The sequence below is a fragment of the Amblyraja radiata genome, chromosome 3 (assembly GCF_010909765.2).
Source record: "Amblyraja radiata isolate CabotCenter1 chromosome 3, sAmbRad1.1.pri, whole genome shotgun sequence".
Classification (NCBI taxonomy): domain Eukaryota; kingdom Metazoa; phylum Chordata; class Chondrichthyes; order Rajiformes; family Rajidae; genus Amblyraja; species Amblyraja radiata.
This window is the reverse complement of record NC_045958.1, coordinates 85921542-85945072: the sequence shown is the minus strand read 5'-3', so window position 1 is coordinate 85945072 and position 23531 is coordinate 85921542. Positions and strand designations below refer to the sequence as shown.

At 41.5% G+C, this 23531-nt stretch overlaps 1 protein-coding gene across 1 annotated transcript in view; it reads left to right on the top strand.

Annotated features, from left to right (window-relative positions):
* The window catches only part of dnah6 (dynein axonemal heavy chain 6), a 288021-nt gene that overhangs the window by 161976 nt on the left and 102514 nt on the right, over positions 1 to 23531 (top strand). Inside the window, exons 48-53 of the mRNA XM_033018232.1 lie at positions 1397 to 1549; positions 14539 to 14679; positions 16287 to 16529; positions 17950 to 18117; positions 18699 to 18934; positions 22034 to 22295. Of these exons, the coding sequence (XP_032874123.1) occupies positions 1397 to 1549; positions 14539 to 14679; positions 16287 to 16529; positions 17950 to 18117; positions 18699 to 18934; positions 22034 to 22295 (1203 nt within the window). The remainder of the gene's footprint in view (positions 1 to 1396; positions 1550 to 14538; positions 14680 to 16286; positions 16530 to 17949; positions 18118 to 18698; positions 18935 to 22033; positions 22296 to 23531) is intronic.

Genomic DNA, 23531 nt, shown 5'->3' with positions numbered 1-23531 from the left:
CCAGACCCAGCTCCAACCCCAGCTCTAACCCCAGCTCTAACCCCAGCTCTAACCCCAGCTCTAACCCCAGCTCTAACCCCAGCTCTAACCCCAGCTCTAACCCCAGCTCTAACCCCAGCTCTAACCCCAGCTCTAACCCCAGCTCTAGCCCCAGCCCTAACCCCAGCCCTAACCCCAGCCCTAACTCTAACCCTACCCCCAGCCCTACCCCCAGCCCTACCCCCAACCCTACCCCCAACCCTAGCCTCAGCTCCAATCCCAGCTCCAACCCCAGCCCTAGCCCGAACCCTGGCCTAAAGATAGTTTTAGTCATCTCCATCATGTGACGCTCCCAAACTTGATCATCTCCACCATGCTGAGTCATATCCGTCACATGAGTATTTTATGCTCATAATGTGTAAAAAATACAATTACCATAATTATCAATTGTAATTGGTAAATGAACAGTATGTTTCTGCCTATTCATATTGTTTTAGAAGAAGTTGTTGAAAAGTTATGTGAAGGTTACCATTCTTGCTGAAAATCACCACTTTTCTCGGCAGTAAACTTTTACGAAGGTTTCAAATCAATGTGTTAGACTGAAAATGTTTTTTTTTTGGTGGTTTATTTGATGAAGATACTCTATAATTTGAAAGACTGCGACAAAAATTTGATTTTATATTCTTAAATCAGTTATATTTTACAGTGTTCATCATAAAAAATATGACGGATATGACAGAATGCAATAGGCAGCCTGGATAAAGAAGAGGAAAAAATTAATTAAATTCTCTAAAAGATTGCGCCAAACATATTTTTCCCATAGTAGAGATGTTCATCTATATGAAATAACATTCAAAGTTGCAAAAATTTAAGTTTTATGTTCGAGTTTCCAGAAACTTAAAAGTAGACTTACTGAAGAATCACCCATAGGCCAAATGCCAGGCACATGGAACTAGTGTAATTGGGGCATCTTGTTTGGCATGGGGAAGTTAGGCCGAAAGGCCTATTTCCATGCTGAATGACTCTTTGACTTTACATTTTCATTTAGATTTTCACATTATACTATGCATTAGTACTTCATATGCATAGAGGGTGAAGAGGAAAATTGTGGACTTCTTTCAACTTAGCCACAATAAATGTTGCAGAATAAAACATTGCAAAATAACTTATCACCTTTATTTTCAGTGGAATTACTGTCACTTCTGCTTCATCTTCAGATATCTTCAGATATCAGATATTAACTTCAGATATCACTTCATCTTAAAAATTCTAACTGAATTAAGAAAATACCCCTAGGGGAGTGATTTTATTGTCATTTCCAGCATAAATATTATAATAGCCTGTCAGTTGATGATTGTGTTTCCTAATTATGTTTGTCCACATGCAATTTAGCTAATATATGTATGTTTTCAAACAGATAGTAGTAGAGGAATTTCTGGAAGACATCAATAACATCCTCAACTCAGGAGAGGTCCCAAATTTGTTTGAGAAAGAAGAGCTTGAGTATGTCCTTGCAGCCACACGTCCAAAAGCTAAAGAGGTTGGAATACCAGAAGGAAACCGAGACGAAGTAAGATTATAAGTGCTGATGCCATTGGTGCCACAATTTTAGTCTGAGGATATATTTAATATGCGGGATTTTGTGCATTGGAAATCATACATTCCTTTGTTGATGAACTAACCATTGGGGAAAGGCAACATATCTCCCATGTGAAAGTATGGCGGTGCAATGATTGAGGTGTTCTTTTCAGAAGAATTAATGGAATTACTTTATTCGGTCTCACAATATTTTGTGAACAATGGAAAATTACTTAACCTACCTGATCTCCCGGTGGCTCAGCACTTCAACTTCCCCCTCCCATTCCCAATCTGACCCTTTCTGTCCTGGGCCTCCTCCATTGTCAGAGTGAGGCCCAGCACAAATTGGAGGAACAGCACCTGATATTTCACTTGGGTAGTTTGCACCCCAGCGGTATGAACATTGACTTCTCTAACTTCAGATAGCCCTTGCTTTCTCTCTCTCCATCCCCTTCCCAGTTCTCCCATTAGTCTTGCAATGTCCGACTACAGTCTATCTTTGTCCCGCCCCCTCCCTGACATCAGTCTGAATAAGGGTTTTGACCCGAAACATCGCCCATTCTCCAGAAATGCTGCTCCACCCCAGCTGAGTTACTCCAGCATTATGTGTCTACCTTCGCAAAATGGCTCTACATGTACATTTGTACATACATGTACAGGACATATTTTTTAACCAAAGGGTCACACAGGTTGACCACTGATTTTCCGGCATCTCATGATCCCCCCTCTATAATCCTATAATCCAGATAAAATCACGAGAACTCAGTTGAAATTCCCTGAGTGCCATTGCGAGCAGCAAGTGCTCTTTCGTGCGGTGTCCTTTAGTCACGAAAGAGTGATTTTGGTAACTAAGTAACTATATGAAGGATTTAGGGATTTGGATCAATGAATGGAGAAAGCACATGCTGAAGAGCACAAATAACTATTAAAGCAAAATACAAGTAAAACACAGAAAAACTATCAACTATCAGTAAAGATACACAATACAAAATAACAGGTTTGTCGCCCCCCCCCCCCCTCCGAGTGTTGAATTCTCCTACCAAGCTCTCTTTCTCCCTCTCTCCTTCTCTCCTCTCTCTCTCCCTCTCCCTTCTCCCCTCTCTCCACTCTCCTCTCTCTCAAAGCTCATGCTCTAATGGTAGAAGCATCTACGTATATTTTTTATTTCTTAGAATCTATGTGTCAAACCAGCTGTCCTCCTTAGTACCATAATGATGTGAGTTATGTGTCCTGTCAGATGCCAATCTTGTCGGGGATGTCTCTAGGATGGCATATCTTAGTGACTTTGCAGGTGGCCTCATGATTTAATGGTCCCTTCGAGTTAGCCTAATGGGCCTGTCCCACTTAGGTGGTTTTTTTTGGCGACTGCCGTCGACTGTCATAGTCATAGCAGGTCGCAGAAAAAACAGCGACTGGACGAATGGGCCTGTCCCACTTAGGCGATTCTTTGGCGAGTGCCAGCAAATACGACATTGAAATTCACCAAAGTCAGCACGAAGTGGTGACAACCTACGACATCTTGTTGACAACCGACAACATGCTGATGACACCTTACGACATCCTGGCGACTGCCTACATTAACCTTTCGACAACCTACGACAGCACCTGCGCCACTGTTGCCTAAAAATTTTCAACATGTTGAAAGTTTTTCGGAGACCAGAAAGATGCTACGACTCTTTGGATTGAGGAGACTACTCACGACCATACAGGCGACACCCCGGCGACCACTGGTGACCATGTGGTATTCCTTATTCTGTATACGTTGTAGTTGGCTGTTCTCCCCGGTCTGGTGAGAACTGTACGCTCTCCCTCCCTGTGTCTGTCACTTCCTGTCCCCTATGCCCATATATATACGCCACTTTGTGCATCTAATGACCGCCCCCAAGTGTCCAAAATAATACTGCAAGATAAATCTAAACAAAATAATATAATTTGCCAACAGTAGCTAGCCTAAACACACTAACCCCTAATTGTTCTACGTATATAACAAAACAATTACCAATAAACATTAAAAGGAGCTATAAAAACTTTACACATTTTCAAAAAAAGGTATGTACTATGTGTTGGCATTTAATCTTCTTTAGTGATTCTTCAATATTCTCTTTCTTCTTCTTATCCTTCTTCTTATCCTTCTTGCTGTACCTAGGTCTCAGCTTCTTGGAGCAGACATATCTTTGTTATCGGTCTTTCCAAGATGTTGCTCTTACTCTGAAGTCGAAATGTGCACACGAGACCTTGTGAGTCTGGTATGGTCTCCAATATTCTGCCCATTAGCCAGGAGCCTCGTGGTGCAGTGGAATCAGCCACCACAACAATGTCACCTGGAGCAAAGCTTCTCCTTACCCTTGACAATTGTTGTCATTCTTGGATTAGAGGCTAGTATTCTTGTGTCCACCGTTTCCAAAAGAGATCTGCCATATATTGCACCTGTCTCCATCTGCATTTAATGTACAAGTCTTCCAGGTAGTATTGGCTTGGTTTTCAACAGAAGAAAATGGTTTGGTGTAAGTGCTTCCAGGTCCATTGGATCATCATTGGTAATGGGTCAATCATTTAAAATTGCTTCAACTGCACAAATTAAAGTTTGCAATCCTTCATCGTCCAGAACTTGTTGGTTAAGAACAGAGCGCAGCACTTTCGAACCATACGGATCAATCATTCCCAAACACCGCCATGATGGTATCCTGCTGGGGGGTTAAAGTACCACCTTATCCCCCGCTGAAGCATAGCATTCTGGATCTTATCCCGATTCCAGCCATTGAGTGCTTCTCTAAATTCTTTTTCCTCTCCGATAAAATTTGCGCCTGTCTGATCTTAAAGATGAAACTTGACCTCGCCGACAGATGAATCTTCGTAATGCATGGATGCAGGAGTCTGTGTCAAGTGTACCGCCCTGCTTGTCATGCAGGTGAAGATTACACCATACCTTTTAACAAGACTTCATCCTCTCTTGATCTCCATAGGACCGAAGTAGTCTATTCCTACATCTGTAAATGGAGGCTTGTGTGGTAGAATCCTCTCCAGGGGCAAATCTGCCATTTTTGGTTCTCCAACATTTCCCCGCTGTCGTCTACACACAACACAGTCTGTTATGACCTTTCTTGCAGCAGAGTTGGCTTTGATAATCCTGTGTCTTTTACGGGGGCGAGTCAGCATGTGATTTCTACCTCCATGTCCGAGCTGTTCATGGATATATCGTAACAGTAGTGTTGATATGTGAAGGTCCTTCGAGAGAATAATAGGATTTTTGGCCTCTTCAGACATCGCAAGCCTATTCAGGCAACCACCTACTCCCAGAAATCCATCATCTAGCACCGGATTTAGCTTGTACAAATGACTGCTTCTTTTGACATCATTTTTACCAGCTTCTAATACTGATAGTTCTTTGAATCTTTGTCTTTGACTGAAAGAGATGACTGCGTTTTCTGCTTGGAGAAGATCTTCAGTACATAAACACTATCTGCGGAGTGGTGCTTTAAAGACTTGCATCTCCTTATGAACCTTTTCCGTTAGCTTGCCAGGATCTTTTTCAAAGCTATTCATAGCAGTCTGAATCTCCTTTCTTTTTCGAGTCAACTGCAAGAGTGTTGTCCTTACTTTAAGAAACCAAGCTACAGCAGTCTTCCGATTCCTCCAAGATGAGAAATAGGTGATGAGAGAGTCTGTGGGGTTCAATGGATCCTTGACAATGACTGTTGATTGTGATGTCTTGTTTGATTTCCGGATCATTAGCAGAGATTGCAGATTCCAAGTGAAGCTTTGCCCATTCTCTGTCTGGCTTACAGAGAAACTCTGGTTCATTGATCCATCTCTTGCAGCTTAAGAAGTGGTCTGCTGTAGGTCCTCCAGAGCAAGGGTTCCCAACCTGGGGTAAATTTACCCCCAGGGGGTAAATTAAATTTCGCCTACCCAGGGGATAAATTTGTTGAATCTAGATTTGTTAAAAACAGTATTTAAAAATGTCACCTTTGTTGGTTGCTTTATCATGGTAAAAGTGTAAACTCAAATTACTGAACAAAACAGGGTGGGGGTAAATTTACTTTTGAAAAGTTGCCAGGTGGTAAACGGGACGAAAAAGGTTGGGATCCCCTGCACTAGAGGCTCCATCTGCAGGATTTTCCTTTGTGCCAACATATCTCCATTGTGATACATCAGTAGCATCCCTTACAAAAGCGATCCTTTTTGCTACGAATGTTTGGAAGTGTTAACCATATAACCATATAACAATTACAGCACGGAAACAGGCCATCTCGGCCGTACAAGTCCGTGCCGAACAATTATTTTCCCTTAGTCCCACCTGCCTGCACTCATACCATAACCCTCCATTCCCTTCTCATCCATATGCCTATCCAATTTATTTTTAAATGATACCAACGAACCTGCCTCCACCACTTCCACTGGAAACTCATTCCACACCACTACCACTCTCTGAGTAAAGAAGTTCCCCCTCATGTTACCCCTAACTTCTGTCCCTTAATTCTGAAGTCATGTCCTCTTGTTTGAATCTTCCCTATTCTCAAAGGGAAAAGCATGTCCACATCAACTCTGTCTATCCCTCTCATCATTTTAAAGACCTCTATCAAGTCCCCCCTTAACCTTCTGCGCTCCAGAGAATAAAGACCTAACTTGTTCAACCTTTCTCTGTAACTTAGTTGCTGAAACCCAGGCAACATTCTAGTAAATCTCCTCTGTACTCTCTCTATTTTGTTGACATCCTTCCTATAATTGGGTGACCAAAATTGTACATCATACTGCAGATTTGGTCTCATCAATGCCTTGTACAATTTTAACATTACATCCCAGCTTCTATACTCAATGCTCTGATTTATAAAGGCTAGCATACCAAAAGTTTTCTTTACCACCCTATCTATATGAGATTCCACCTTCAAGGAACTATGCACGGTTATTCCCAGATCCCTCTGTTCAACTGCATTCTTCAATTCCCTACCATTTACAATGTACGTCCTATTTTGATTTGTCCTGCCAAGGTGTAGCACCTCACATTTATCAGCATTAAACTCCATCTGCCATCTTTCAGCCCATTCTTCCAAATGGCCTAAATCACTCTGTAGACTTTGGAAATCCTCTTCATTATCCACAACACCCCCTATCTTGGTATCATCTGCATACTTACTAATCCAATTTACCACACCTTCATCCAGATCATTGATGTACGACAAACTACAAAGGACCCAACACAGATCCCTGAGGCACCCCACTAGTCACCTGCCTTCAACCCGACAAACAGCCATCCACCATTACCCTCTGGCGTCTCCCATTCAGCCACTGTTGAATCCATCTTGCTACTCCTGCATTTATACCCAACAGTTGAACCTTCTTAACCAACCTTCCATGAGGAACCTTGTCAAAGGCCTTACTAAAGTCCATATAGACAACATCCACTGCTTTACCCTCGTCTATTTCCCTAGTAACCTCTTCAAAAAATTCAAGAAGATTAGTCAAACATGACCTTCCAGGCACAAATCCATGTTAACTGTTCCTAATTAGACCCTGTTTATCCAGATGCTTATATATATTATCTCTAAGTATCTTTTCCATTAATTTGCCCACCACTGAAGTTCTAAGTATCTCTAAGTATCTTTTCCATTAATTTGCCCACCACTGAGTGTTTGGTTTCCTTGTTGATGTACTTAAGCACTGTTGTGCTATCAGTCCAGAAGATGGATTTGTCCAGTTGAAGCTGCAATTTCTTTTGCAGCATTGTGTCAATCGCTAGGACTGCAGTCGTACGCTCCATTCTGGGAATCGTCATTTGTTTTAATGGTGCCGCTCTGGCTTATCCCATTATGAATGCAACATGCACTTCTTTGTTATCATCTTCTAGTCTTAGATATGAAACAGTACTGTAGCCACTTTCGCTTGCATCTGAAAAATGGTGCAGCTGTGCATATCTGATTTGACCAAAGTTTGTGGATTTCATGTACTGGTCCACTTTAAATTCCACCATCTTGTTGAGATCTGCTAACCATCCTGTCCATTGCTGAGAGAAGGTTTGGGGTATGTTTTAATCCCATCTGACTCTTTCCTTACATAGCTCCTGCATAATCAGCTTGGCTGATAGAGTAAATGGTGCTAGAAATCCTAAAGGGTCGTATATAGGGCCGACCATGGACAAGATGCCCCGTCTTGTCTATGGTCGTTCCTGTGCAGCAATTCTGAACTTGAACACATCTGTTTGAACGCATCAGTGCAAGCCTCATGCTCTTTCCATCTGCAGATGTCTTTGTCCAAGCCCAATCTGTAATGGGACTTATCTAAAGGCCCCCAAACAGTAGCCTGGATATAGGGTGCAAGTTGAATCGAGAGTTAAAATTGGCACGTTGTAAAGGTAATGCTCCTTGTTATGGGAGATTTCAACATGCAGGTAGACTGGGAAAATCAGGTTGGTACTGGACCGCAAGAAAGGGAGTTTGTGGAGTGCCTCAGCGACGGATTCTTAGAGCAGCTTGTACTGGAGCCTACCACGGAGAAGGCAATTCTGGAATTAGTGTTGTGCAATGAACCGGATTTGATAAGGGAACTCAGGTAAAGGAGCCAGTAGGAAGTAGTGACCATGATATGGTAAGTTTTAATCTATAATTTGAGAGAGAGAAGGGTAAATCGGAGGTGTCCATGCTACAGTTGAACAAAGGGGACTATGGAGCCATGAGGGAGGAGCTGGCCAAAGTTGACTGGAAAGATACCCTAGCAGGGATGACAGTGGAACAACAATGGTAGGTATTTCTGGGAATAATACAGAAGGTGCAGGATCAGTTAATTCTAAAGAAGAAGAAAGATTCTAAGGGGAGCAAGAGGCGACCGTGGCTGACAAGGGAAGTCATGGACAGTATAAAAATAAAAGAGAAGAGAAGACGTACAATATATAAAGATAAGCGGGAAGCAAGAGGATTGGGTAATGTTTAAAGAGCAACAGAAGATAACTAAGTGGGCAATACGGGGAGAAATAATGAAGTATGAAAGTAAGCTAGCCAAGAATATAAAGGAGGATAGTAAAAGTTTCTTTAGGTATGTGAAGAGGAAAAAATTAGTTGGGACCAAAGTTGGACCCTTGAAGACTGAAAAAGGTGAATTTATTATGGGGAACAAGGAAATTGCAGATGAGTTGAACAGGTACTTTGGATCCGTCTTCACGAAGGAGGACACAAACAATCTTCCTGATGTACTAGTGGCCAGAGGATCTGGGGTGGCGGAGGAACTGAAGGAAATCCACATTAGGCAGGAAATGGTTTTGGGTAGACTGAGGGGACTGAAGACTGAAGTGGCTCTAGAAATTGTGGACGCATTGGTGTTCATTTTCCAATGTTCTATAGATTCAGGATTAGTTCCCGTGGATTGGAGGGTAGCTAATTTTATTCCACTTTTTAAGAAAGGCGGGAGAGAGAAAATAGGAAATTATAGACCAGTTAGCCTGACATCGGTGGTGGGGAAAAATGCTGGAGTCAATCATAAAAGATGAAATAGCAGCACATTTGGATAGCAATAACAGGATCGGTCCAAGTCAGCATGGATTTACAAAGGGAAAATCATGCTTGACTAATCTTCCGGAATTTTTTGAGAACGTAACTAGGAAAATTGGCAAGAGGGAGCTGTAATAAATCGAGTTGTACACACGTCAAGATACAACATATTTATTAAAGTTCACTTACAGCATTGGTCTGCAGGACATTACAGTAACTAGCAGCTACTCAGACTGAATTACGTAAGCAAAATCTTTGTAATATAAATCACATAATAGGCAGAGCAACTACTAACAAGCACTACAGTTGGTTAGTAGGAAATAACCAATCTACAGTACATCCTTCCTTGTAGAAACAAAATAAAGCATAGATACGTGGAAACATGGTGGCTAAACAATACAGCAGCCGAAATGTTAATAACGCACATGGGGAAGTATATATGGTTACACAAAATCTCCGTATCTAATGGGTGGCCTGCTGACCCGTCCGGCACGTATGCCGCATCTCCTCCTTTCACTGGTGAAGTGACTGGGGAGGGGACAGGGGATGTGACCGGGGATGGCACCGGAGACCCGCCAGGTAGAGCTGGTGAAGTAGGCGAGCTGGGCACTGAACGCCGTGGAGAGGCTGCAGGGGCTACTGTCTCTGGTAGTGGAGCAGCCGGCCCGGTAGTGGGAGGGTATACAAATCGCCAGACCTCTGGATTCGTACTCGCAGGACGCGGTTCCTTCACAGGAAGGAGATGTTGACAGTTGCGTCTGTAAATGGCCCCGTCCGCGCTAACCAGGTAGGAGCGCGGTTCTTTGGCAGGGCTGTGAATATGACCCAGACGGCCATACCCTTGTTGGTCTGGAGGCGAACAACCTGTCCACTGGAGAGAGGTTTAAGTGGCTTACTGGATTTGTCGAAAAAACGTTTTAGTGCATCGCGCTTGAATTGTAGTTGTTTCTGGACTGCGGGCGGAGAACGGACCTGTGGCTGCAGATGCTGCTGTGGTACAGACAAGGCAGCATGGGTTTGATGAGACATCAGTCGTTGGGTTGGGGAACCCAGTATGGGATCCCTGGCAATGTTCCTTAAATTGGGCAGGTCTAGGTAGACGTCAGATTTAGCAAGGTAAGAACGCTCCATTAGTTGTTTTTGCGCTTCGGACGGCCCGTTTCGGCGAGTCGGTTGGACTGCGGAAACTCAGGGCAGTTGGTGGTATGTCGAAAGTCCCATCATTGTGCAAAGTTTTTGAAAAGCTGGCTGGTGAACTGACTGCCGTTGTCGGATAGAAGGCGTGCAGGGGAAACGTGCACGGAGAAATGGCGTTGCAACTTCTGGATAACTGCTTCAGATGTGATGGTTTGGAGTAGATCAATGTCAAACCAGCCCGAATAAGAGTTCAACAAGAACCAGATAGTGTTTCCCGTGCCATTCGAATATGTCGGTGGCTACGGTGGACCACGGTAGGGGAGGAACTGAGTGCGGCAGTAAGGGCTGCTTCTGCTGGTGTGGTGTCAGGCTTTTGCAGATGGTGCAGACTTCAGTTTTGTCACGTATATACTTGGTCATACCAGGCCAGTAAAACAAGCTCTGTGCCCGTTGTAGGGTTGCCTCCACACCGGGGTGGCCCCTGTGGACGGCGTCAAAGTACTTGTCCCGGATGACGGCTGGGACAACTGCCTTGTGACCCTTGACTATAATCCCGTCCTGTAACATCAGTTCGTCGCAAACCAGGAAGTATGGGCGGATCGTGAGCGGGGTGCTGTGTTGTTTATCTGGCCAGCCACACCGGATGACTGCGGACAGCAATTGTAAAGTCTCGTCAGCAGCAGCAGTTGATAGCAGCAGTTTTTGATGGGTCCAGTCTGAGTCCATCACTTGTGAAAACATGTCCGACGTAGATAACTTCCAGGACTTGAAACTTGCACTTCAGGGGATTGAGTTTGAGCTGAATGTCTTTGGCACGGTCTAACACTCTCGTCAGATTGGCGTCATGCTCAGCCAAGTCGCACCCGTAGACAAGAATGTCATCAACAATGATGGCACATGGATACCCCATAAACAGTTGTTCCTTCATGCGCTGAAAAACCTCGCTGGCAGAGTTGATGCCAAAGGGCATTCTCAGGAATTTGTAACGGCCGAAGGGGGTACTGAACGTAGTAATGAGTCTGGGTCCAGCGGAATCTGCCAAAACAAGAATTTGGCATCCAGAACGGAGAACACTGATGCGTTACCTATTTGAGTGGCAACTTCCTCTACCGTTCGCATAGGGCAGTGTGGGCGTTTGATAGCTGTGTTGAGATCCCTGGGGTTGATGCAGATACAGATTTCCTCCTTGTTTTTCTTCGTTGCAACCACCATGGTGGAAACCCAGTCAGATGGGTCAGTAACTTCAGCAATGACACTCTGGAAGACCATCCATTTGAGCTCATTGTGTACTCTGTCATGCACGGCATGCAGAACACGATGTGGTGCTTGAACTACAGGAGTGACTTTGGGATCAATGGCGATGTTGTACTTGAGGGGCAGCTTACCAAGCCCATCAACAGTTCTCTATATTGAGAGAGTTTTTGCTGAGTGGAGCCCTCAGCGAGAAAGAGTTGATGGATAGCGTGGCCAAAGTAGACTTGGCCGAGATCGTGTCATGCATTGTTACCAAGCAGAGTTTCAGAATCCCCCTTGACGATATAAAACTTCAGGGTATGAGACTGCGAGTCTATGATGCAGTTAAAATCAGTTTGTCCAAGCGGGTGTAGAACATCACCCCCATAGGCCCGAAGTGTGGCCGAAGCCTTTTCAATATGTTCAGCATTACGTATTTTTTAAAACTCAGATAACGAGATGACATTACATTTCAATCTTTGCGATCACAGGCTTGTTATTCACAAACATGGTTATCTCAGGGTCAAGTTGCTCATTAGAGGAAGGGAGGAGGGAGTGGATGGCTGAACTGTTATCTTCACTTGCAGAGAGCTGAGGGGATGGCTCCTCAATCTCCTTGCTTTTGTTATCAGGAAGCTCATGTTGTAACAGGTGCAAACTCGTCTTTGGAACAGATTGAGTCGCACGAGAACGGCAAAATTTTGCAAAGTGGTTGAATTTCCTGCAGAAATTGCAAATTTTACCATAAGCAATACAGAACACCCGACCCGGAGCATGAGATTAGTTACAATTAGGACCAAGCAGCAGACCTTCTCTGCTGCCAGGCAGGGGAAGGCTGCAGGAGCTTGTTACGACAGGAGGTGCCTGTAAGGTTAACACTATACTGGGATGGCTATCCAGAGATCACAGACTTAGTGTGAGAAGCCGTTGACTCAGCAATCCGATAGGCGTGTTCTGCTTGATTTAAAGTCAGTTCAGTGTTACAAAGTAATTCGTGTCTCATCTTGTCACTGAGCATACCTCCAACGAGTTTGTTGCGGATCAGTTCATCACATAAATCTCGAAAATGACAGCGCACAGCCATATATTTTAAGACGTTAATAAAGCACTCTACTGGCTCGCCAACTTGTTGCTTACGAGCAAAAAAATTGTTACGTTCGATAATAGAGTTCGAGGGGAGGTCACATAACTGCCTAAACTTTGCAAGTAGTCAGCAGGGTCATCAATCGTTTCTGCAGGCACTGCGTCTGACAGTTTGTGTCTAAAACAGCAGGATCAAAAGTAAAACGGTCCGCACGTTTCATTGCCTCAGAACCAGCCAGGTTTAGTAACACAGAAGCACATACATCTGGAGGATCGTTGCGATGAATGATGTGAATGTAGTGAATGTACTCGCGCTCGAAAAGGCGCCAGCATTCAGCAATGTCAGAGTCAAAGATCAGAGGACTAGGACAGCGAGACGAGTTTGCCATGATTGAGATAACAGGCACATAAAACAAATATAAAAAACAAAACCCGATAAACATGAACGGAGTAGGTAAGACTCACTTCTTGACCATGTAATAAGTCGAGTTGTACACACTTCAAAATACAACACATATTTATTAAAGCCCACTTACAGCATTGGTCCACAGGACATTACAGTAACTAGCAGCTACTCAAACTGAATTACGTAAGCAAGATCCTGGTAATATAAATCGCAAATTACGCAGAGCAACTACTAATAAGCACGACAATTGGTTCAAAGGAAATAACCAATCTACAGGAGCCAGTGGATGTAGTGTACCTGGACTTTCAGAAAGCATTTGATAAGGTCCCACATAGGATTTTAGTGGTCAAATTTAGGGCACATGGTATTGGGGATAGAGAGCTGAAATGGATAGAAAATTGGTTGGCAGACAGGAAACAAAGAGTAGGGATTAACAGGTCCCTTTCAGAATGGCAGGCAATGACTAGTGGGGTACCGCAAGGCTCAGTGCTGGGACCGCAGCTATTTACAATATACGTCAATGATTTAGATGAGGGATTCAAAGTAACATTAGCAAATTTGCGATGACACAAAGCTGGGTGGCAGTGTGAACTGTGAGGAGGATGGTATGAGAATGCAGGGTGACTTGGACAGGTTGGGTGAGTGGGCGGATGCAGTTTAATGTGGATAAATGTGAGATTATCCACTTTGGTAGCAAAAACAGGAAGGCAGATTATTATCTAAATGGTTTCAAGTTGGGAAAAGGGGAAGTACAACCGGATCTGGGGGTCCTTGTTCTTCAATCAATGAAAGTAAGCATGCAGATACAGCAGGCATTGAAGAAAGCGAATGGCATGTTGGCCTTCATAACAAGAGGAGTTGAGTATCGGAGCAAAGAGATTCTTCTGCAGTTATACAGGGCCCTAATGAGACCACACCTGCAGTATTGTGTGCAGTTTTGGTCCCCTAATTTGAGGAAGGACATTCTTGTTATTGAAAGTGCAGCATAGGTTCACAAGGTTAATTCCCGGGATGGCGGGACTGTCATATGCTGAGAGAATGGAGCTTGTATACTCTGGAATTTAGAAGGATGAGAGGGCATTTTATTGAAACATATAAGATTATTCAGGGTTTGGACACATTAGAGGCCAAGACACACAGTGTTGGGGGAGTCCTGTTCTCTACTGGCCTGGCCTAGTAGATAGGCATCTATTACCCTATGCACAGTAAATATACATCACTCTGTGCATCTAACGATTGCCCCCAAGTGTCCAAAATAATACTGCAAGATATATCCAGACTAAATAATATAATATGCCAACAGTAGCTAGCCTAAACATAAATGGCTCCTACACAAGCGATAATGGGGGGAAAGTGTGGTATCCTTACTGGTATCCACTAATAAAATAAATGTTTGAAAATTAAGCATTCAGTGTGTTGTATTTGTCTAAAAACAGATGTTCTTTTTAGATTTATATCAATTTAATTAAGAATTGATTACATTATTATTGAATATAGACAATTAACCTATTTTTTTCACGATATCTGAGCTAAATGCTAATTTAGTTAAATCTGAGCTAAATGCTAAGCTGTCATTATAATGAAAGATAATTAATTCAGATGAGGTGCAAAATACACATATTAAATGGACTGTTCTTTTCTCAGGTATTTCAATATTTCATCAAGCGGGTTCGCCAGAAACTACACATTGTAATATGTATGAGCCCTGTCGGCGATGCCTTTCGCTCTCGATGTCGTATGTTTCCATCCTTGGTAAATTGCTGCACCATTGATTGGTTTGTGCAGGTATGCAGTATTAGTAAGTCTGCCAAAATGTTATCGATATATTCAGATATATTAAAGCATTTCAATATTTTAAAGAGATGAAAATTCAATAGCATTTCCTGGATCACTTGTAACTCATCTTTTTTTTCCACCTACTTACCATCCAACATGGCAATAGGCAATAAAAATATGGGTGCTGACTTCCACTAACCAGCTAGCTATCTGATTTCATGATGAAGTGCCTCTTTGAAGGTGTCAGGCTTTGCCTTAGCAATGCCTTGACAGATGGTGATTATTTTAGAATAAGGCTGAAATTTAACAAAATGTGGAAAAAGTGAAGGGGTCTGAATACTTTCTGAATGCACTGTATATAGCAAGAAACATTTGTGCCACCAGAGTGTTAGGGACTACAATGGACTATCAACCACAACAAGTGACTATAGCCATTTTGATATTCAATCACATTGACATCAACATCCCCTCCCCAACCCTATCCCCACCCCAACCCCACGAATGATGGCTACCATTGTTCAGAAACTCAACTGGACCAACCACATAAATACCATGTTTTCAAATACAGGTCAGAAACTGGTATTATGTGGCAAGTGACTTACCCCCCGATGCACTTAAAGAAGTTTCATCATATAAAAGGCACACATCATGAGTGTGATGGTGTTCCTTTCACTTGCCTGGAGGTATGCAGCTCCAACATCAAAAATAAGACACCTACCAAATCTGTGACCTCCTTCACCAAGAGGAGCAGATACTGTACTTAACAGCACCACCACCTTCAACTCCCAACTTAAGAAGTATAGAACTGATCCTTCATTGTTGCTGCGTCTAAATTTTGGAATTTCCTGCGCACAGGGAGCCAGAAGGGTGCAAAGGTTCAAGAAGGTAGTTCACCATCATTCTCTCAAGGGCAGTCGGGATGGCATTAAAAATTGGCCTTGCCAGCAACATCTACAACTGGACTCACTGGGGTGGATGTTAATATGTGTTTATTGTTGTTTTTTATTGTATTGTATTGTATGTATGACTGCTTCAATTTCGTTCAGACTTCGGTCTGAATGACATTAAAGGTTATCTTATCTTATCTTATCTTATAAAAGAACTCAAGAATGCTATCAATTTAATAACTTCTATTAAATTAATGTTTCCACAATTGGGTTATTGTAATTTGAATGAAAGCTGAAGAGATTTTAATGGGTAAGTTTTAGCAATAGTTCCAAACATAACATGGCCTGATATAGTCTAGTTACTGATTTCCCATTAGTTCCAATTGACCATTAGTTACCAGGATGCAGTAGAAATTAGGGTAATACATGGACTGTTCAGAAAATGTCTAGTTAGAACCTAATGGTGTTATCGGAACATTAGAAAGGAACTCCCTAACATTTAGCAGTTATCCTTGTTAACTTTACCGTAGAGTTGGCTATAATAGTCATCCAGCTCCCAGGATTGCCTACTTGCTTGGTCACATACCCCGCAATTGAACATATGATTTACAACTTGCTAATATTTCAAACATGCAGTGTCATTTGGTCAGCCACATTAATAAAATCACATGGAGCTATTTCTTTCTTGCTTAATGCTAAAGAATTAATGGAGTTAATTCCTTTCTTCAGTGGCCACGAGAAGCTCTTCTTTCTGTCTCAAAAAATTTCTTTGCAACTGTTGACCTTGGCAGTGATGAAATGAAGGATAAATTTTCTGAAATGTGCGTACAAGTCCATACCAGCGTTAATGACATGGCTGAGCAATACTATGCAGAGTTGCGACGAAGGTACTACACAACACCCACATCTTACCTCGAGCTGATTAATCTGTACCTGGCCATGCTGCAGGAGAAACGGAAGGAACTGATTACAGTAAGGAAAACCTTTGTTGTTGTTCTTCAAAACTACAAAGATAAATTGAATTTCTGACAATGTTCCATTTCCTTTAAAAGCAATTTTTATACAATATTTGCAAATCTTTAAATTAACCAGGTTTGTACTTCAATAGAATGATTTTTTAGAGGCAGAATAAAACATTATAGCTGTATACCAATAATGAATTTCCAGACACCAATATTAAGCCAGTTATATGATCTACAGTAAATCTGTGCCTATTTATGTTTGTTTATGGTTCTGCAGTGTTTTGAAAAGTACTTCATTAACTTCCTTTAAAGTTCATTAGAGGAACTGAAATAAATTTCCATTAGGCGAGAAGTAGTATTGGGTAGGCTAATGGGACTGAAGGATGATAAATCCCCTGGGCCTGATGGTCTGCATCCCAGGGTCCTCAGGGAGGTGGCTCTAGAAATAGTGGACACATTGGTGATCATTTTCCAATGTTCAATAGATTCAGGATCAGTTCCTGTGGATTGGAGGATAGCTAATGTTATCCCACTTTTCAAGAAAGGAGCGAGAGAGAAAACGGGGAATTACAGACCAGTTAGCCTGACTTCGGTGGTGGGAAAGATGCTGGAGTCAGTAAATCATTTTTGACGAAACGGAACTTTAAAAATAAAATGACAGGGAAGGTTAATGAAGGGAATGCCATTCATGTAACTTCAAATCAAGAGTGTTTCATTGTTATATATATATATATATATCAATGACGGAACAATGATATTTTTGTTTGCTGCAAATTAATAGGCTCATAAATGGAAGATAATGTATATTAATCAGAAACACAATAAATTAATAACCATAATACTATCTAACTATAACAGTGCAAAACACCAGTCATAGTGCAACCAAAGATCCAGTCAATAGACGATCATAGTGGTTACTGAGAAGAAGCTGTTCTTGTTTTTGGTGGTCATGATTTTCAGGCTCCAGTACCATTTTCCTGATAGTGTAGTAAAATAAGAGCATGGCCAGGGCTGTAACCCTAACTCTAAATTTCAGAAGGCACAAAAGCAAGATTAAAAGATCAGTAGCATCTCCGTCAGTAAAATACCTTCAAGGTAGAAAACAGAAACTAACGGTCAACATTTTTTCAAAATGGAAGAGAATAAACTGTAATGTTCATTCATGGGTCAGTACTGGGACCACTATATTTTTTGTTAAACATCTATAATCTGGGCATGGGTATACATGGCAAAATGTCCAAGTTTGCTGATGAAATTAAGCTTGGAAGTGAAGAAGAAAATAGTAAACCTCAGAAGTTTATAGATAGACATGATAAATGAGAAGACTTGAAGCATTTAAAATTTAATATTGAAATGTATGACGGGATAGACTCTGATAAGTGGCGTTATGAATTATCATACTGAATGTAATATTTTTGATATAACTCCAGGCTCGGAATCGTGTGAAGAATGGACTCACTAAATTGTTGGAGACCAATGTATTGGTAGACAAAATGCAAGTTGATCTTTCGGCTCTGGAGCCAGTTCTTCAACAGAAATCAATTGATGTCAATGCTTTGATGGGAAAGTTGAGTGTGGACCATGCAGAGGCAGACCAGGTAAAGAACGACTAACATTAAAGAATGACTATAAATATTAATTATGGATTCATGAATTCCCAATTGCTGTTTCTGATCATTTTTATGTCCTCCTTGTTTTCTCAGAAAACATGTGGAATAGTTCCTAATGTTTAAACACATATAGGTCAGATACTTTGTTATTTTGGGGGCATACAGAGAAGCTAGTGGCAGGAGCATACATCTAACAGAAGAACTTAAAAACTGGACATGCTGAAAATAAGGCAACAAGTTAAGGGAGTGAAAAATAAAGTCAAAGACTGGGAAAAGGAAGGTGGGCTAAGGGTTGGTGGAAGGATTTGATCAAGCATTTTGCAGGACATAATTAAAAAAGAGTTGTTCTGGTGATTCACTGATTTACGTCTGGGTCATTAAAAGTTTATATGCTTTGAAGCACATTTTTCCCCCAATATTTATCGTGGATTCATGTGATAGTTTCTCAGAACATTTCTCAGTGAGAGTAGCCACTATGGCATAGATTTTAATATTATTTTAATCAAATAATGTTCAATTATTGATGTGAGTTTTATTGTACTAATGGCTTTTCTTGTTGGATGTGCTAGATTCGCAGAGTTGTACAAGATGATGAAGCAGCAGCCAAAGTAAAAGCTGCAGAGACCCAAGCTATAGCTGATGATGCACAACGGGATCTTGACGAAGCTATGCCTGCTTTGGATGCAGCAAATAAAGCCCTTGATTCTTTGGACAAAGCAGATATATCTGAAGTTAGAGTATTCACCAAGCCTCCAGATCTTGTTATGACTGTCATGGAAGCCATTTGCATCCTACTTAATGCAAAGTGAGTGGATACTATGAATACATCTATCTTTCCAATCAATTCTCTGAAAACCTCTTCCACACTCCTCCTGGTGGACAATAAAAAATTATCAATGAAGATAGACACAAAACACTGGAGTAGCTCAGCGGGTCAGGCAGCAACTCTGGAGAAAAGAAATAGGTGAATGGTTAGAGTTCGGGTTTTGGGAAGAAGGGTCTCTACCCGAAATGTCACTTATTTGAGAGATGTTGCGTGACTTGCTGAGCTACTCCAGTATTTTGTGTCTATCTTCTGTGTAAACCAGCATCTGCAGTTCCTTCCTACAAATAGAAATTTATCAATGTTGACTGAACTATATTCAACCACCAGAAACTTATGATTGGTGTGATAACTACCATGCATGCCCAGTTAGTGCATTTTCATCTTCAGCATTATAATTTCTAGTTTCATTACTCAAAAATCATACTGGCGTTTTAATGCTCTGCCGGTTGTGTCCTGTACAGATGGGTTCGCTGACTTTATTTGTTTAAATGTAATGCATCATAGAGGTTAAATTGCACCACTATTGCTCCAGAAACTAAGAGTATCAACCCATAGAGATGAATTCAAATCCTATCAGGGTAGCTGCAAAATTTAAATTCAGTTGACTCAATAATCTTAAACTAGTTTTAAGGTGAATGGGGAAGGGTTAAAAACAGGATAGTGGGTATATGGAATGAGCTGCGTTAGGAAGCTGTAGAGATGGGCACAATTATAATGTTTAAATATTGTAATCGTAATTAATTTATTAGCCAAGTATATTTTGCAACATACAAAGAATTTGATTTTGCCATAGTCATACCAAAAAAGCAACAAGACACACATCTACACAAATTTAACATAAACATCCACCACAGCAGCTCCATCACATTCCCCACTGTGATGGAAGGCAATAAAGTCTTATCTTCTTCCCTCCTTTGTAATCAATATAGTATAGGTTAGGTTTAGAAGTCTATGGAACAGGCACAGTCAAATGGGACAAGATCAGGGAGACATCTTGGTCGGCATAGTCACAGAGAGAATGTTCAAACTCCACACAGACAGCACCAAAGATCAGGAACAAACCTGGGTCTCTGGCACTGTGAGAGAGCAGCTCTGACAGCTGTGAGAGTGGAGCTGTACCACTGGGCCATCTTTTGCATCGGTTTCCCTATAACTCGCCATTCTTCAATCTTTCAGATATTTATCCATCTTCACCTTAAATGTATCTAACAATCTGGTCTCCACAATCCTTGGTGGCAGAAAAGTCACACCCTCTGGGAGAAGAAATTTATATGAACCTCAGATTTATAGTAAATGATCATCTGCTTATGACCAGTTATGTCCGCTTGATCATGACTCCCTAATATGATTGAAGTTTAAACCATTGGTCTTCTCTCTTTGTCATGCTCCCAGCTGTCCTGTCTGGGAAACTTGCTCTTTTCGATTCCAGTATTTGTTCCAATGTGCTCCCATCCTTCTTCTGAACTCTAAGGAAAAGAGATTTGGTAGGGGTAGTAAAATCAACTTTGGAAAAAACAAGTGGATGTGTAATTGGAGGATTAATTTACAGGGAAAATAGGGGCATGAGGTTACATTGGACCAAGAAAAGTGCTGGAGTAACTCAATGGGTCAGGCAGCATCTCTGGAGAATGTAGATAGGAGGAGAACTTCTTCAAAGAAGGGATAACTTCAAATTTTGTAGTGGAGCAGTAAAATGTGGACCCAAGAATCTGCTGATGCTGGTTTGGCATACCTTGAAGAGTTTGGATTATTCTCTTACATAAATTGTACAGTTATTAAAAGCAAAATATGTTCTGTACAGAGCACAGAGGACCAATTTATTATTTGCTTGATTTTTTCCCTAAAAATGTGTATTAGCAGGGCACAAATGAGTTTGAGAATTCAGTCTGAAATTTGACATTGGTTGCTGCCCTTACACATTTTTGGCATATCTCAATTTCACTCCCGTTGGAAATATCAGCAAGTGTCAAGAGGTATTTATAGGAATTATTATTTTATGAGTGAGGGGAGTTTCAAGCATGGAACATTCTGGGAATGTGATGGTGCAGCTGTGAAAAAATAAGATTTGCTGATGACTGTGGCAGTACAACTGAAGGAAGGCTCCCAATCTGAAACATCACCTGTTCAAGTTCTCCAGAGATGCTACCTGACCAGCTGAGTTACTCCAGCACTCTGCCTATTTTTTTGTAAACCAGCAAATTGTTCCTTGTTTCAACAATTTGTTGCTGCACTGTCTCCATCTCCTGGGAACTTTGTGCCTGTCAGCGGGAGGTGAATCTGTGGAATTCTTTGTCAGTGGATATTTTTTAGGCAGTGGTAGGTAGATTCTTGATTAGTAAAGGTGTCAGAGGTAATTGGGAGTAGGCATGAGAATGGAGTTAGGAAGGAGAGATAGATCAACTATGATTGAATGGTGGAGTAGACTGGATGGGCCGAATGGCCCAATTCTACCATTCCTTATGACCTTATTACCTGTCATTGCCTTCATCAGCTTCATTCTTCCCCTGTAACTTCCCAACCATTCTTGATGTTTTTTTGGACTAAGAAGACCTCTCTCTTTCTTTGTCTTTCCTGGAGAGTATCATCCAAAAAAACAGAGAGTACCAAGTTTTGTAACAAGCTTTTCAAAGCTTTTGGAGGGAATGAACACCTCCCTTTTAAGAATTGCAGGCACGGTTTTATTCAGTAGTCATTTTCAGCTAGAGCTAGCTCTTGAAACTGCATCCATGAATGAGTGATAATGCACTAATCAGCACTGATGATAGTGACTGAACAGTGTATCCTCTTTAATGCGATGTGTACACATATTTCAAGAGCAAATTGCGACAAGCTAAATTGGAGGTGATGCACATTTTTTATTGCAATTTAATTCTATTAGTCTGTATCTTCTGCAAGTAATTTTCTTGAATGTCACATAGTTGTTACACACATTATAGTTGTGATGATATTTTGAGATCATTGATCTTTCAGAAGATGCCTTTTTTTACTTTTCATTGACAATGATATAAATAATATATTCTTGGGTCTGTGTATTCACTTCTCAAATTATTTCCAAAAATGTCTCATTTTATTGTATAGAACTGACTGGGCTTCAGCTAAGCAAGTTCTTGGTGATTCAAATTTCTTGAAGAAACTCATGGAATATGACAAAGACAACATTAAACCCCAGATATTGCAACGACTTCAGAAATACATAAACAATCCAGATTTTGTACCTGATAAAGTGGAAAAAGTGTCTAAAGCTTGTAAGTCCATGTGTATGTGGGTGAGAGCCATGGATCTGTATTCCCGAATTTCCAAGGAGGTGGAACCAAAACGAATAAAACTCGCGGGAGCTCAGGTGAGTTAGAAATTTGGCTTCAAATTATGATACACAATTTATAAATGCAGATGATTGGACAACTTTTAGTTCCATCAATCATGGGGCACATAGCTAAATTCAAATTTAACTTGTCTGGTGACTATTTGTCCTGCCAATCTTTTAGGAAGGAGGTGAGGAGCAATGTCTTTAGTCAGATGATTGTTAATCTGTGGAACCTTTTGCCATAGAAGGCTGTGGAGGCCAAGTCAGTGGATATTTTTAAGGCAGAGATAGACAAATTCTTGATGATTAGAACACATGTCAAGGGTATGGGGCGAAGGCAGGAAAATTGGATTAGGGGGCAGAGATCAGACATGATTGAATGGTGGAAACGACTCAATGGGCCCTGAATGTCTACCTGGCCCCTTTCTTCTAACTTGTGCTGGAGATTTCACTTTCATTTTCAATCTTACACTGCTACGGTTGAAGGTTCCCACCTACTTTAAAAGGACGTCCATAATATTGGGCTCATTGGCTACTGACTGGTGACACCCATGCTCTTTGTGATGAAGTGCTTCAAGAGGTTGGTTATGAGACAAAATTGAAATACACAAGAATGAAGGAGCCAGAAAGTGGTGAACATTGTCCAGTCCATCATGGGTATTGACCACCCCACCAATGAAAAGATCTACAGGAAGTACTGCTTTAAAAGGGCTGCAAATATCATCATAGACCCACACCACCCTGGCCTTCCTCTTATTTTGTTACTACTATCGGGAAGAAGGTACAGAAGACGAGAAGCATTCCTTCAAGATTCAATAGTAGCTTCTTCACATCAACCATTAGCATTTATTTCAAGAGGGCTAGAATACAAAAATAGAGATGTAATGCTGAGGGTTTATAAGACACTGATCAGACAACATTTGAAGTAACGTGAGCAGTTATGGATCCCATATATGAGGAAGGATGTCCTGCCATTGGAGAGGGTCCAGAGGAGGTTTATGAGAAGGATCGCAGGAATGATTGGATTAACATATGATGAGAGTTTGAAGGCACAGGGCCTGTACCCGCTGGACTCTGGAAGGATGAGGGTGGACCTCATTGAAACTTATTAAATAGTGACAGGCCTGGATAGTGTGAATGTGGAGAGGATGTTTCCACTAGTGGAAGTGTCTAGGGCCAGAGGCCAGAGCCTCAGAATAAAATTACGTACCTTTAGAAAGAAGATGAGGAGGAATTTCTTTAGTCAGAGTGTATTGAATCTGTAGAATTCAT